The 15,993-nt window shown below is 44.8% G+C and overlaps 1 protein-coding gene across 1 annotated transcript in view; it reads left to right on the forward strand.

Annotated features, from left to right (window-relative positions):
- Nucleotides 1-15,785, forward strand: part of LOC139050760 (uncharacterized) — a 39,803-nt gene extending 24,018 nt beyond the window's left edge. Inside the window, exons 12-17 of the mRNA XM_070527473.1 lie at nucleotides 2,401-2,483; nucleotides 4,758-4,891; nucleotides 5,243-5,421; nucleotides 9,339-9,407; nucleotides 9,508-9,822; nucleotides 11,664-15,785. Coding sequence (XP_070383574.1) covers nucleotides 2,401-2,483; nucleotides 4,758-4,891; nucleotides 5,243-5,421; nucleotides 9,339-9,403 — 461 coding nt within the window. The 3' untranslated portion in view covers nucleotides 9,404-9,407; nucleotides 9,508-9,822; nucleotides 11,664-15,785. The remainder of the gene's footprint in view (nucleotides 1-2,400; nucleotides 2,484-4,757; nucleotides 4,892-5,242; nucleotides 5,422-9,338; nucleotides 9,408-9,507; nucleotides 9,823-11,663) is intronic.
- Nucleotides 15,786-15,993: the final 208 nt, after the last annotated feature.

Below are 15,993 nucleotides of genomic sequence, written 5' to 3' on the forward strand. Positions count from 1 at the left end.
ACATTAATTACCGTCTTTCGGTCTTTACTGCGCTTCTTTTTACGGCGCTTTCTCTTTGCACTCGCCTTCATGTCGCCTTCTCGTGCGTCGTGCTGGCCGGTACACATTTCGTCGGCCCGGATCGGTCTCTTACCCGCACAGTCTGAGTGATTCTCACTTAAATCAACACTCTCTCTGCCTCGACTGGCGGACAGCTCAACCAACTCTGGCACAATGCAGCAGGCTTTACTCGAGTTAGACAACTCGCTTTCTTGCGAACTGCCCTCTACTACATTGCCCAGCTCACGCTGTGCATCGGCACACAGCCCGTCGGTATCGATCGCTGTCTCACGCGCACAGTCCGAATGATTAATAACTGAACCATCCATCTTTAGGCTATCTAGACTGGCGGAGAGCCGCACCGATCCCTGAACAATGCAGTTGTTCTCTCGTGGACTACGGAGCTCGCCATCCCGAGAACTACTCTCAACTGCATCGTCCAGCTCACACTTCACTTCTGCACGCAGATCTGGCTCTACATGGGTGCTCGCGTCTGTCGCGTCAACAGTACCCTTTTCCTCGCTAGCAACCTCGCTAACATTACCAGCGACGCACACACGCGATGACTGTGCCAAATTGTTCGCAGCTGGCCTAGCTGTCGCTACAGTCATCTGTTGGCACAGCACCTCGTCGCTCTCCTTGCGGCCTTTAACGGCCTCTGTTGCCACTAAGGCATCGTTAGCAGCTAGCCTTTTCCCTTCACTTATTAATCGGCAGTCAATCTCACAGGCACTACTCTTTTCGTCGGCTTCTGGCGAAAATCCGCTAGACACTTGCTCATTCTTTCGCTCTGTACTACCTACAGAATTCTCAGACAGCCGTTGTCTCTGTGCCAATAACTGATCACAATACTGTATCTCTTTGATCAGTGCTGCCTTCTCTCTCTCATACTTTTCCTCTCGCTCAAGCTTACGTTGATTCTCACGGTCGCGTGCCTTCTCACGTTCGTGACGCTGACACCTAAGAGTAAGTTCTTGAAGCTCATGCTTCCGTTCCTTCTCGCGTTGTTCACGCTTACTCTCACTCTTAAGTTCACGACGCTCCCGCAAACGTACACGACGCACACGCTCCCGTGGCTCCTGTATCACCTCCCAAGCAAGCTTAATGCTTTCATCATCATTGCCACTATTGTTAATTGCCTTTATGATAACTGGCGTTTCCATCCGTTCGTCCGCCTCAACTCCCAAATCGTCGCACACCAACAACAAGTCTAACCTCGTCAACCTTCTAAGATCCATGGCAGCTGCCCCGACTGGTGGTTAAAACTGTTTTCCTTAATTAATTTGTGCAAACACACAATGCAACAAACTCCCGATTCCCAGAACTATCAAAATTGAACACACAACCTTTGAGTCTGGCGAATCATAAGGAAAAAAACCACGCGCTCACTTACGGTTGCAGCACCCTGCCATCCGGTTCATTCGTCCGCTGTTCCCGGTTCCTCCGGACTCGCTGGGTCGAAGGCTCGCTCCTTCTTCGCTACTCCCAGTTTCTTCGGACCTCTTTCGACGAAGGCTCTCTCTTCTTCGCTCTTCCCGGTTCCTTAGGATCTCTCTTGACGAAGGTTTATCCGTAGCGCTGCCACCAGCTGATGCATTCGGAGGCGATCCCACCGCTGCCACCAGATGTAGGGATTGGAGGACGGGACTTCGGGATGAAAACCCAAACTTGGGAGTATTTATTCTACATTATGTACAGGGAGGTGAGACGTCAACTATCAGTCGTGCAGTCATTACGGGCCGGCAGCAACTCGGACGCTGCGGCCCGCGGCAAGAAGTTCGAGAGAGGTGAATCAGGGAATCAGGGCATGTCCCAGCATGCTCAGGTCTCTCTGGAAGGCTTCTTATAAACCCTTCGAGCACTGTAAGTCACGTCATGTTTGACCAATGGGAGAGTCCGCCCCGATGACGCCACTTTCAGCCAATGGTAGGCGCCCGTGTCGCGGTGTCACACCTGGCGGCTCTCTGCGGTCTTGCCTCGCAGACTGGCAATGCACTTCTAACGAGGAGAAGGGGAGGGCTGCTCATGCTCCATTGTCCGAAGCCCACCTGCTAATCCCGGCGGCACACGACCTGGAGGCCGCAAACTTGTTTGCACGTGTCTCCTCTGGAATGCGCTTTCCTGCTTCTGCATTCCTCAATTAGCTGTGCTGCAATCCGATGTGGTCTGGGGAACTCGAAGTAATCGCAGGAAACAGCTCCATATCTAACACTATGCACCATATTTAGCAGTGTCAATGAAAAACTGGTGCATTTTTTTAAATCCTCGAATCTAAGCCGACCCTAGAGTTTGAAATATGATTATTTGAAAAAAAAACTATCGGCCTATATTTGAATAAATACGGTAACTTTCTTCATACAGCTCCGGACGTGGGTGAAATGCCGAGGGTTACCATTGATCAGAGCCCTGGAGTTGCTACATTGTACAGCCATCAAGTAGATGAGGTAAGTGCTTGCAGGCAGCTTAATGGTTGTCGCACATTTGCTCATTTGCACATTTGTGATTAGCATTCTGAGGGTGTTTGATGCACTTTACAGGCTGTCCGTGTCTAAATGTCTTCCTGCCAACTTGGGTGTCACTGGGTGGTCAATTGTCTAATGGGTAGTGTGTATCGCACTGCTGGGTTGAGGAAACAGGATTGGGAACAAAGCATTGGGCCAATTTAATTAAGTTACTGGGTATATGCAACTCTTAGTGAACCTCTTTGATGTTGACTTAGGTGACTGGGCATGAAGCTTTTGTTATGTGCCGCTGTTCTGTGAACCCCTTTGATGCCAACTTGAATAACTGCGTATGTACCACTGCATATGCGCCACACTTCAATGACAAAAAGAAAAGATCCCTTAATATTGCTTTAGTCCTTAGTGGACTAAAACCCAAGCCACGTATGGTATAAACTTTTTTAAACAGGGTTGAAGTACCTCAGACCAGCCTGTCTGAGGTACTTCAACCCTGTTTAAAAAAGTTTATACCACAGTGTGCCATTCCATCTGCCAGCCCCTTTCTTGTTTTTGGACTTCCAAGCCACGTATGTCGCAGCGTCACCACTAGATTGCACAGCGGGTGCAGTGAGATAAACAGCTTGAGGGAGAAGGCCTATTGCATACTCGTTTCAGTGTTTTATTTATTTACAGTACACCCTGCAGTGCCAAAGCATTACAGCAGGGGAGTGGGTACAACATAAAGTGACTAGCATGAGAATATAATCACACAAAAGGGAGGGATGACAAAGGAGCAATGCATCAAGATCGAAAAAAAAAAAGTACATAAATAACAGTACAAGAAAAAAAAAGTACATTCAGTCTGCAGCCATTGGTATGGAAGAAGATTGCAATCACAAATAATTGATTAGTCTTAAAAATACATCCCGAGGGTCACTCACAGCTTCAACTGGCAACTTATTCAATTCAGAAATACTACGGGGAAAAAAAGAAAACTTCATAAAGTTCGTCTTGCAGAAAATCTCACGTATATTGAAACTGTGGTCTCTTCTGTTTGAGATATAGTGGGGTGCTTTAAGGTATTTCAGCTTGTCAATGCCTGTCGCATCAGTGTATATTGCGTGCAGAAGTTTCAGCCGGTGCTTCTGGCGTCTTATCTGTAGCGGTTCTAGTGCGATGTGTTTCTTTATAGCTGTTATACTCACGTGTCTGAGTACTGAGTGTTGCCCCCTCACTGTCAGAAGTGGAGGGGCAAAGTGGGCTATCTGCCCCCCTCCCCCCCCCACTTTTGAAAGTGGGAACTTTTGGCTGCACAAAATCCAACAATACAACAGCCGAGTGCAAATTTTCTTGTGAATGCATTAGCTACGTAAGTAACGTTTTTATGCGAAGCATATTACGAGAGCTCAACCCAGCTCCTCAGGCGCGGCGGTGTCGCCATGAAACCACGTGACACCGTGACGTCACGACAGAGGAGAAGTGGCTTTGGCTCAACTCTTGCAAGACGGGCTGGGTGGGAATCGAACCAGGGTCTCCGGAGTGTGGGACGGAGACGCTACCACTGAGCCACGAGTACGATGCTTCAAAGCGGTACAAAAGCGCCTCTAGTGAATGCGGTGTTGCCTTAGAAACGAGCTGTTTCTAAGGCGTGCGTCTCTTGTTCAGGCGCACATTTCGTTGCCACGCCGAACGCTGCTTTGCTCGACGCTCACCGCGTCCAATGCGGGGCGCGTAGTCGCTGCCCTGTAGCCCATTGTCTTACATCCCTTGGCGGGTCGACGGGAACGCTGTTGCGTTCCACTCTTGAAGGCGAAGCAGTAATGCATGAGTTGTTTCTTCGTCTAGCCGAACCAAATATAGCCAAGCAACAGCAGTTCACCAGGCTAAACAGTGGTTCAACAACTAAAATAAAGGCTAGTATGCTTCGCATCCTGGGCTTAACCTTACCTAAGCCACAGCCATTTTTATTTTTTTACGTATCCTCTTTTTGGGCATCAAAGATTGCAGTGGTGGAACAGCTGCGCCGATTGCGCCAAGAGCGGCTCTTTGCGCCATCCTGTGCCAAACGGCATATTAGCGGAACATTACTGCTCAGCCTGTGCCAACGCATGCATAAAAGCGAAACCCTCCTTCCGTTAATGCTTCGCAGCTAGCAAATCTGAAATCAGGCATGACGCTTTTAGTGAAATTTTCTACAGCTGCTTTGGCAATGTTTCTATTGGTTTTGTTTAAGAGATTCTCCTCTCCCTCTAAGTGTGCCATCCTCCACATTTGCAGCAACGTGATGGCACATCTGTGGATTGTTCCAATAAACCATCTGCTGTTCGACTGCCATATTACGGATCATGCATTGTGCGCTGGTGCACCAATGCAAGCCCACGAAGATTATTCCGTGTTCCTAAAGACAACAGGTCAGCATGCATTTTTTGTCTCAAATTTTGTTTGTGCTAATCGTGTGTGCAGCCATATGTAGCTGTCTTGCAGTGAGCTACCACTGAATATATTAGTATAATAAAGCTGATTTGAGAAGAGCAAGATGGTGTTATAGTATTGTTTTATCAAAAAAGTAGTGAATGTAAAGCACTTGAGACGTATAGCTTCACCTTTGCTTCACTCACCTTTATTTAAAAACGCATTTACGAGGCTCACGGTCGAAGTACCGTAAATACCACTGTGCCAAGACGACAAAACGAACTGACTCTTGCGCAATCACCTTACTTTATCTTATTGGTGCTTTTCATTTTCACTCACTGTTCCTGCAGGATGGAAGCTTTTCTAAAGTATGCTGAAAGGCCACAACTGTTTGGGTTGCCCAAGGAAGTAGTACATTATTACCGAATCTGCTCGGCACACTTTATTGAATCGGACTACATGGACCCCGCGAAAACCAAACTTAAATGGTTGGCCGTCCCATCCGTAAAGGCTCCAGATGAGTCGAAGGGTAAGTGAGACAAGAAAAAAGCTTTTATGGATAGGCTGGGTGCACCTTAACTGACAGTGCACATTACTTGATTATTTCATCTGCATTGATGCATTTCATCTGCGTTATGCATCACGTTCCAAATACAGTGAAACCTCGTTAAACCGTAGTTGGCCAGAGCTCGAAAAAAGTATGTACTAAACGGCAGTACTGCTTAACCGAAATAGCATGAGATCGCCCACTTACCTGTCAAAAACAGAACTCGGAGAGAGTGCGATGAAAGGGGGAAAAAAACATGCAGTATTTATTCACTTGCGCGACAAAAGAGTTATTTTCGTTTGATGCCGTGGCGGCCTAGCAGCGACAACAGCGGCCTGTCATCGGCTCAGTCATAATTGGCTCATTTGCACAAGATGCGCGAAGCAGCCAGTTGCAGTCTAGAATTCCAATCTGGATCGGGCTTGATCGTGATCAAAAGTGTTCACTGGTATTACCGAAGCTGCGAGCCAGCTTTTCAGCCAGCCCCCTCTTCTCACCAAGCACTCGCATGGCAGACTTCTCATTGGCATTGCATGTTCTCCGTGCATGCACGCAGTAGCGCTGCAGAAGTCACGGGGCACCTTTTTCATTGCAGGGTGCTGTTCTCGTCGCGGCGATTGCATTCATGAGGCTGACGTAACGCGCAGCTTCTGCCACTGTCAGGCCTGAATCGTCCGTGCTGTCGCTTTCTGTGTCGTCCTCGTCACTTTCGCTGATCGACACTTTGGCAACAACAGAGGCAATGATAGCAAAAAGTCTAGCTTTGTAGCCGACATCTCTTCGCGGTCGCAGCAGCACTGCCGAGTAACTTCTTCGAATTCTAAATGCCACACACCTTAGCAAACAGTAGATCCTTGTCGTGTGCCAGCGCTGACTTCTTCGTGTCATGTTTGCTGACACGAACAATGTCAATTTTTTCTTCTATGCTGAGCACTTGGCGTCTTTTTTTATCCGAGCTTCGGCATCACGCAAGTCCTTCTTTGCACGACACCACAACGCTATCACGGCACCGAAATGATGTTGATGTTTATGTGGCTTCAGGCGCAAGCGCACAGGGTGCTTGAAGGCCGTTCCTATTTCTGAGGCTTGTTGTCCTGCCGGGCCGCTTGATGGAGACGACGCACCGCTGTGATTGTGCGACAAAAAGTGGAAACACTACGTGTTAACCGATATGTACGCAACAAGCTGGTACAGTTTATGTGGATACAGAACATTATTTTCAATGAGTCGACGATTTGACTTAACTACTTTTAAAACGAAACTACTGTTTAAGTGGGTATGGTTTAACGAGGTTTTACTGTACTGGTTTTAACATTAATGAGCGCATTTATTGTGTAGCAGTGTTGTTCCATTAACTGGAAAGATAATGTGTGCTCACAATGACAGCTGTAGGTCTTTTGTCATGCACTGTGTGGTGACATGGAACACTTCACTTTTGAAGCTTCTTAGACAGAATAGCTGTACTGCAGTCCGTACAGACGTGAATATAGCTTTAAGCCTGCTTTCAGGCTGTGGAGTGAGCTATCACCCATTCACTTCTCCCATGAGCGATTTTGCTTCATGAATGCATTAGGCTACAGTAAACTTGTTCATCTGCACATGGTTGTAAAAATGCATGAAATGTTGTAATGTAACTACAGGTTTTTCTGCTTAAATTAATACAAGCGCCTGATAATTTAATCCCAGTGCCAAGTAATTTAATATACACACTACATGCTTTAATACTAATGCTAGTGAATGTAATCCAAAGCAAAGGTGCATTTGAGGAGGTGCTCTAGGAAGTTCAATATAATGACGAGATATTATAATTTTGCATAAACCAAACATAACCGAGGAGTCTTGTTAAAGAGCCTTGTCATTTGACAACAAAAATGCCTTTCCTAGCTGCACGATACATCATCAAAATAATGCACTGTTATGGACATTATATTATTGCTGTGAACAGGTCTTGCAAAACACAGCTATTTGATAGCTTTGCTGATGTGCATTGAAACAAAGGGGCCTTCAGGAACAAAGCGTTGATTTCTAAGGCTGTTAAAAACAGGCTGAAAAGAGCATTATGTGACCTCTGATCATTTTGTTTTCTACAAGCCCCATTGACATGCATATCAAATGAACGAGCTTCGAACAATCTCTACAATTATTAACCATGTCACCTATCTCAGGTCATGTGGAAGAGGGTGTCACGGGATCTCACGTAATATTTGCCAGCCTGACGGAGCAACGCTGGGGTTGAACACAAGGACTCAACTTCCAGAATTATTTTCTCGCTTAATACAAGAATTGTTCAGATTAAACTTTCAGAAATAAATGCCATTGCATGATACTGTGCGACTTACTATTTTCATATTTTTACTACGACCACCTCACTATGCAATTGACGGCTGAATGTGCTTCCAAAAGCAAATTTTTTCAAGTTTGGAATTTTTTACTCACTCCCGTTATGTTGTTTGATCTCTGAAACATTTTCATTGGCTTTTTCACCTTCTGGACACCTTAGAGAAATAGCTGGAATGACTACTGTCAGAACATAAAATTACGTAAAAAAATTTGAATTTCCACCTTTTTGTATCTTCCGTGTTTTATATTCAAACAAAAGTAAAACAATATCAGTTCACGTTTATATATATATATTATATATAAGAACAATCTCTTTTACATGTATGAAAAAAGTTTCATAGTCATTAGTAAAAATGCTTATTTTGTCTAACTTTTTATTTTATTAGACTGGGTTTTGCGACCACTTGCAAACTTAATATGGTGGCCACAGCACAAAAAAAAAATTTCACTTATAGCAAGTGAAGTTAATGGTTGTCACAGTAACACAATAGTCCATGGCTTTCTTTTAAGAAATTGTAGATGGTTGAGTGCCAAGTCTGGATCAGTTGACGTGGAATGACCGTATATTTACATGTTATCAGGCTATTGTCAATTCAAAGGAGCCCCATAAACAGCTATTTCATAGTTTGTTCATTGGATATACACTTGCAGCAATGTGGTGAGCACCCAGCAGGCTTCGCCTCTTATTTTGCGCCTTGTAGCACAAGCCAGTTAACATTGCACAACATGCTGGCGTGCATCCATCCGCCACGCCAAGTTTTCTGAAGGTTCACTCCTTGTTGCCCAGGATTAATGAGAAAAACTGCATAGGAAAAAGGTGCAGGAACACTCCAATCATATCAACTGGGAGTAGACAACATTTGTGTCGCTGCATTAAGGAGATGGGACTTAGCAATGGCTGCACGGTCAAAAGTTGCAGTTTGAGACGACGAGGCTTGAGAGGGTAATGGTTTAACCACTTGTACCTGTTTGATATTGAGCTGACACAAAACTCTTGTGAGAAAGCATTCATTGAGAGATGCCCTCTGTCTCCCTCTGATACCCTCTGTGGTGTACGATAAAAACGGTTTCAGGGACACTTCAATGCAGAGCTATTCACTTGCCTAAGTACTGAACGAGAAAAGGGGGGAAAACCAAGGCGGCCCAATTTTCGTTTGTTGCAACCATATGAAGCCAACGAAAGCATAGGTGAAGTCATTTGTTGTTTTAGTTGTAATGTAGAAATGATTAGGTAAAGGGAAATGAAAATAGACGAAAAAGCAACTTGCTGTCGATAGAAAATGAACCCTTGTGCTTTACTATTGGGGTACTGCAACGGCTGTTTCCATGTACACATTCTTGGGTATTTACGTACATATACGATCATGCAAGTCTTCATGAGCGCCACTCGTGGCCATGGCAGTGAATTTAACACAGTTGATGCAGGTGACTTGTGACCTTAAACAAGCATATTTTGTGCTTGTTTCTGCCACTTGTTCTTGTTTGCTGCTGCTGCTTACTGCAACTTTTTAGTGTGAAACGTGAACTCAACAACTAGGCTTCTGTGTAATTTTTTCCAGGTGACGCTGCCAGCCCTGGGCATCAGCAGGAGCTACCACCTCAACCAGGGCCATCTGGGCTATGAAGAGGTGACCCCCTTTGTTGCGGAACATTAGAGAGCATAAGTGTGGTTTCGGGACCTGTCTATGTGAAGTCTTTTCATCACGAGTTCAAATTTCTGTTGTACAGATCCCGTCAAGTCTACCTGCTGCTTCAGTGAGGCCACTTCCCATTCGACACTGGCGGAGCTCTTTCGTGCGTGGATCTCCTGGGGGATGCAGTCAGAGAATGTGGAATTCAGCTACACGGCCACTCAGTTCACTCAACAGCAGCCATTGCAGCCCATTTCAATCAACAGTAACAACAAGTAGCTCAATCGGCAACCGTAGCTGGAGGGAGGTGCGATGTGTGTTTCCACACAGAATTCCTCTCACTCTTCGTCATTGCGAACTGCACACCAATCGAGAGGCAGTTCTGCTACGCTTCAGGATGTGACGACGCAAGGTGCGGAACCAGAATGTTTTCGTATCTTTTTTTGTACTCCTCTTGAAAGAGTTCAATTTTGTAGCAGTTTAAGGAGTCCACGTTTGTAGTGCTTAACAATTTCATATGGTACATGACTACGCAAATTGGATATTTTTTTGTAATAGGAATCTCATCTAGCAGAAAGAAATGAAAGCTGCTTGAGGATGCATTAAAGAAAACGCAGGAATATTTTGCAGTGCAGAACATAGTATGGGATATGAGAATTGCAATCTTTCTGTACAGCTGATGGTGTATTCACAGGGGCATTTCTTATATCTGTGGTCTAACTTGTCTATTGCAACAGTTGCTCAATTGAAAAGCACCAGCAGTGGGGAGCACAATCTTTGTCTACGTTTCGCTGCAGCCATGTAGCCATCTACAGCGATGCGCAGCCATGACTGAGATGCGCGAGATGCGCACTTGAAATCGCAAAGCGCCAACTTACCCCTCCCTCGCCCCTCGTACACGCATGATCATGTTACCGCATGTGAGCTCCCCTCCCCCTCTATCCCTTTGCTCGCGTGGGAAGGCGGCACTTGTGCAGTCATCATCTTGTTTCACCCTTGCACCACTTTCATTCGCATCTAAAATATAAAATGTGAGGGCTGCAATAAGCTTTTATCACACTTGACTTTATACGGAACATGATGTAGCTGCAATTCGGCGGTTGCTCTTGTGCTGCGCTCAATTTGAGAGGTGCGTTTGCCAGCAGCCACCCAATTGTAAGTCAATCATTCACCATCTGCATCTGCGGAAGTCTCCATTTATTGTCTCAGCATTCTTTTATGGCAGAAGAAAATTTGTTATATTGAAATCGCATACAAACACACTTTGTTATATTGAGGTGCACATACATGGTGTTCTATGAACAAGAGGTTATGAAAAGGTTATTACTTCGTTATATAGAGGTTTCACTGTATTGAGGTTTACTATACAATTTATTTTTCTGTTAACATGCACATGTGCAACTTGCTAGTTACTAGGCCCTGCGGTAAGATCTGAAAATATTTTCGCCGCTGCAAAGTTCATTTTGCTTGCCACGTAAAAGGGGACCTGAACATTTTGATTAGGTAGGCCAGTTGGTATTGCAGTGTAGTACTGAAACTTAGAGTGCAGCAAAAGACGAAGGAAGGAACACACTACACAAGCACTTAAAACTGATTTTTACTGCACATATGCGATATTTTACTGCATATGCATGCAGTGAAAAGCAGTTCTGAATCAGCATTTGTGTTGTGTGTCTTTTTATTCATCTTTTGCTGCGCTCAAAGTTTAATTATTATAAACTGTTGGCAAAATAAGTAAGCAAAATTAACCATAACCAAACTTGGCGCTGCTATTTATCTTTCTGAAATGAGCACCCGTCACTTTAAAAAAATTCTCAGTTATGTCAAGTTGTCTGCTGAAAATAGAACTGTGTTCAAGGTTTAGCAATATTGATACACATTAATGTGCAGTAATGTGCAAGGCCTGTAGCAGGGAAACTTGCACTAGTTGATGAACATTCATACTTGACAAAACTGTGCCAAAATGGATGAGAACAAAGAAAGGCCGCACTCTTATGTGTACGTACCTTTCTTGAGCTTTTTTTCTTTTACTACGTACAGTATTGTCAAGTATGCAAAAGGCCTTGTCATTCCAATTTGTCGCCAGTGTTGCCGAGCGTCAAACATTGCTTTGTGTGGCACTTCACTAATACTTTGGATTGTATATGTTCTTGCACTTTCCACCAATTTTATCACTGTTACTACTGTAGTATTCATGTTCACTGCCAATATTCCTTGGCAGCGCAGGGCACTAAAATTTCTACTATATTTCAGGGGTGATTCTAGTCCCTGCGAGTTTGACGGGAGCCAACCTTGAAGTGGTGCCACAGTGTCTCGCTGCTGATGATTCCTTCTGCCAGAGGCAACTGCCCAGCGCAAGTGGGAACCAGTGCCATTTCTTGTGAAGAGGCAAGCCCTCTCGCTGCTGCAGTGAAGTGAACGGGTGTTGCATACGCCTGCACATTTTGCTTGCAAGAATTTCAGGAGATAAGATCCGTCCCCGCCGATGTGGAGGAGTGGCCGTGCTCGCAGCCATATCAGTGTCACTTGTGCTCTAACCATTGTTCAGGCTGGAGCACAGCACAGACCCATCTCAAGGAATCGGGAATGAAGTGTTCTTTTGGTGGGCACACAATTGGAAGAAGGACCTGAAAGATGATGCGACACGTAAAGTGGCACATGACTGTGAAGCAGTTCACATCCAGCGTCTTCCAATTATCCTTCACAAACGAGTATTATCTTCTCACGCATATTCGATGGCGCCACCTGGTGCAAAACTTATACAAGTGTGGCTGGTGTCGAAAGTCATACTTTGTAAGAAAAGTCTGCAAATTCATGTTGGTCGACTCATTGGTGAGCAGCTTGGCTGCTTCACTAGCTTTGAGGGCAAGTCGACATTCCAGCGGCACATGTGGTATCATGATTGCCGAGAAGCAGCAGTGTACAAGTCTTCTGTGTGCTCACATGTGTTTGTGAATGAGTAGAGTCAATCCAACCGGGTCTTCATTACTTTCAGATTCAAGCTTTTCGTTTCACATGCATTTGTGCAAACTCGGAACTGTCTCGAAAATCTTTTACTGAGCAGAGGTTCAGCTTGATCCCTGACCTTTTGCACTCTGATCCCTTTGCAAGCAAGCTGCTGAAATTTGGTTTGTATTGTCTTGAATTGACTGTAAGTCAGCATATTATGGTGCTGCTCGGTGAGGTAGCACCATGTATGTGCCCGTCTGGTATAGTATAGCGACTGCGCCTTATTGGCACTGTGCAGCGAGATGTGCATGAATTGTAAATAGCATTAATTAGTAATTATGTAATTAACACTTGTGGGGAAGTCTCAGTACCGAGGACCCAAGTGGCTGTGCTCAACTGCCGCTAAACTACTGTTGTTTCTCTTCTATGCCACACAATCTCACTGGGGCTGTCCGCTCTTGCACACTCAAGACCATTTCCCCACACACTGTAGTAGCTTAAGACTTGCATCATCTTCCAAAATCTTGACACGGTACATGTCATACACGAGTGAGGCATATGGCGTTCTGCTTACACTGTGTGCTGTGCCATGACTCCTCGGGTTGCAAAAGCACTGACTTCATTTAGAAATATGTACAGTAATTAATATTGCATACCAATATTGTTGTTACTGATATTTGTTTTTTTGATACATAGGTTGGTGCAAGTGCCCTTGTGTGACATTCATGCTTTGCCTTGATTTTTTTTTTACTTTCTCAAGGCCTACTACAGTGCAGTCCACTTATAACGATATCAAGAAATTTGATCGTTATAACCGATCATTGCTATATCAGGACTGCCATAAAGAAAGAAAAAAAAAAGCTGCCGAACATGCCTTTGTAGCTTCGAAACCAAATTTGCCATGTACTATAAAAAATTGGCATTGTAGAAAGTAGGCTGTGAAAAGTAAAACATTAATTTTTACCTTTAAGCAGCATGTCAAGCGTTAGGAAAAAATAGTCAGTTTCAGGTTCACAACTGCAGTGTGCATCGCATCCAGTGGCTGCACGAACACTGGCAGCTATAATTTAGCATGCACAAAATCAGTGAGCAACTCTATCGACGACAGTGCACTTTGCGTGAACATTGGGGTCGGTGTCAAAGACAAGCCACCGTGAATCTTGTCGCTGCTGCTGCTGTCGTCGCCTCCGCCGCACCATGCCACCGTCTGCGTCGTGACAACATTCACCTCGTCAGAGATTCTTCGCAGAACGAGGCAGCGCTATCTGCACTCGGACAATCCTGCATCGAAGCACCACCTATTTTATCGCCAGTAACGATGTGTTCCCAGAGTTAATGTCAGCGGCTGCCACTGTGTTGGTTCCACACACGGGGCATTTCACCCTGGTGCATGAAGCTCGCCGTTTCCGTTCATCGACATGATCACTGGTTCTAGCCTTCATAATCATGGCAGCGCTCACATTTTTCAGAATCGTCTGTATCGGTAACTGCGCGAGCTCGTACTTTGAGTCTTGCAAAATTTGCAGCTTCGTCCCAAGCGACATAGCTTTGCGCTTTGCCGGTGCACCGACCGCTGCTTCCATGGCACATTTCCGCGCTTGCTGAGGGAGAGAGATAAAGTCCATCAGTGTAGATATTTGGGCTTGTTGGTGTAACATTTTGCAGTTTTTTCGTGTAGCGCAAACAGCACAAGGATGTAAAGGAGAAAACAGGCACACACAGGTGCAAATAGGTGGAACAGGGAGACTGTAGAAAGGGAGTGCGGACGCGGTCTGCTTCGTGCATTCTTTTTTTTCTGGACGCTTGCCGGCGACATGGACGCGAAGCAGCTGGTTCCATCTTGTGGCATGCTGCACCAACTTGCAATGTTCTCTGTGGCTTTCGCAATCGTTGCGCAGGCAATACACGCTGTGCTGTAATGGCAGCAGATACAAACTCACATAGGCAAACTTTTTGCCCCGTCTCGTTTAAGAGGAACCTAGCAATAAAAATTTCACGATTATTCCGCATGGAAAACGCTGCCCAAAAGGCAGAATTTCATTCGTTATGTCCGGTATGCAGTGAATAACATATCATTATATACAGATTTTTTTCTCATAGCCCTAATACATAAGTTGATACTCGTAAGTCGACTCATCGTTATAACCGATATGTCGTTATATGTGGTTTCGTTATAAGTGGACTGCACTGTACTGCTATTCTGTTACACATTCTTCAATTTCACTTAGGATCGGTTTGCTTTGTATATTTATAGACGTTGCTTTCCTACTGCTACCAAGCTCTTTGTCCTGTCCCCCACAGTGTCCTTGTGCCATTTCCTGTGATAATAGTTATCAAACATGTGCCTCAGAACAAACGTCATTCATCAGGAGTGACATCATTCGCATAGCACAAACCCAAACCACAGAGCCCTAACAGTCTCTGTAGTGCTCTGTTTCATACTTTGCAGGCCATTCTGCATGAGCAATGAGAGTAGTGTCATTACAGAAGTCTCACTTTGTGTGGTCCACAGTGCACTTGTCTAGGATCTGTGACAATTTCTCTGAAGTAACTACTTCGCATATTACAAATACAACTTGTAGTCTTGCGGTTACATCAAGTCACATATTTGTGTACATTTGTGCTTCCCGTAGCCACTGCACTATGTTTTGGTCGCAAGGAAAGGCTATGCACTATGGCCACTGGTGACAGAAACATGTCACTTCTCTTGTTTGGTGGTAAAGAGGTTCAGCTCTGTGATGCCTTCCATGTTATATAATTATGTGATATTTTGCTACGTGAGATAGGCGACATAATGCTGTGTTGAATTGCACGATGCATACCTATATTTTTCTTTCACATGTTATGCACAGTTGTTTATCGCATGTGCAAGCAGTGAGAGTAGAGTCACCTGCTATAAAGTAATATATGACCAGTTCTCACCCGCTTCATGAGGAGCAGCTCTGAAAGTGAAACAGCGACTCTAAAGGTGCTGCTGCGTTACATGAAACATGCCTGGTTGGACACAAATTGTGACTGGGTGACATGATGTACAGTGTGACGTTTTGTGTGTATTTTTGACACTGACAGCATGTGCGACATGTGACATTGTGATACACAGTGTGTGTCTACACAAATGGTCTTACGTCATCCTTTATTTCCTCTCATCTTCCACGCCACATTTTCCCTAGTACAGGCTAGCCAGCAAAAGATTCTGTGGCTAACCTCCCTGTCTTTTCTTTTTTATCTCTCTCTTTGCATATCACTTTCTGACATTTGATACTATATCATGACCAAGACAGAGCAACAACACGGAGTCATGGAGTCAGCAGTTGTTGTTTTAAGGGTGCAATCTGGAATAGACACCACCTTCATAAACGTGCAGATTTGGATAGCATTTATTGCTGTGCGTAATGAAAGAAATTTGTGCCAACTTTTTCTTTTCAACTTGTTTTCCTCTTCTGGTCGTTTCCTTTTTTCCTGGAACACTGCTGCTGTTGCATGACTTGGCGCATCATCAGAAATTGGCCTACTGAATCATGGAGCCTTGTTTGCTTATGCAGAGGGTGAAGGTAATGTTCCCAACATAACGGCAAGCTACTTGGTGCTGAAAAAGCGGGTGATTCATGACTAAAATGTGCAACATGACTATATA

Source organism: Dermacentor albipictus, chromosome 10 (assembly GCF_038994185.2).
Source record: "Dermacentor albipictus isolate Rhodes 1998 colony chromosome 10, USDA_Dalb.pri_finalv2, whole genome shotgun sequence".
NCBI lineage: Eukaryota > Metazoa > Arthropoda > Arachnida > Ixodida > Ixodidae > Dermacentor > Dermacentor albipictus.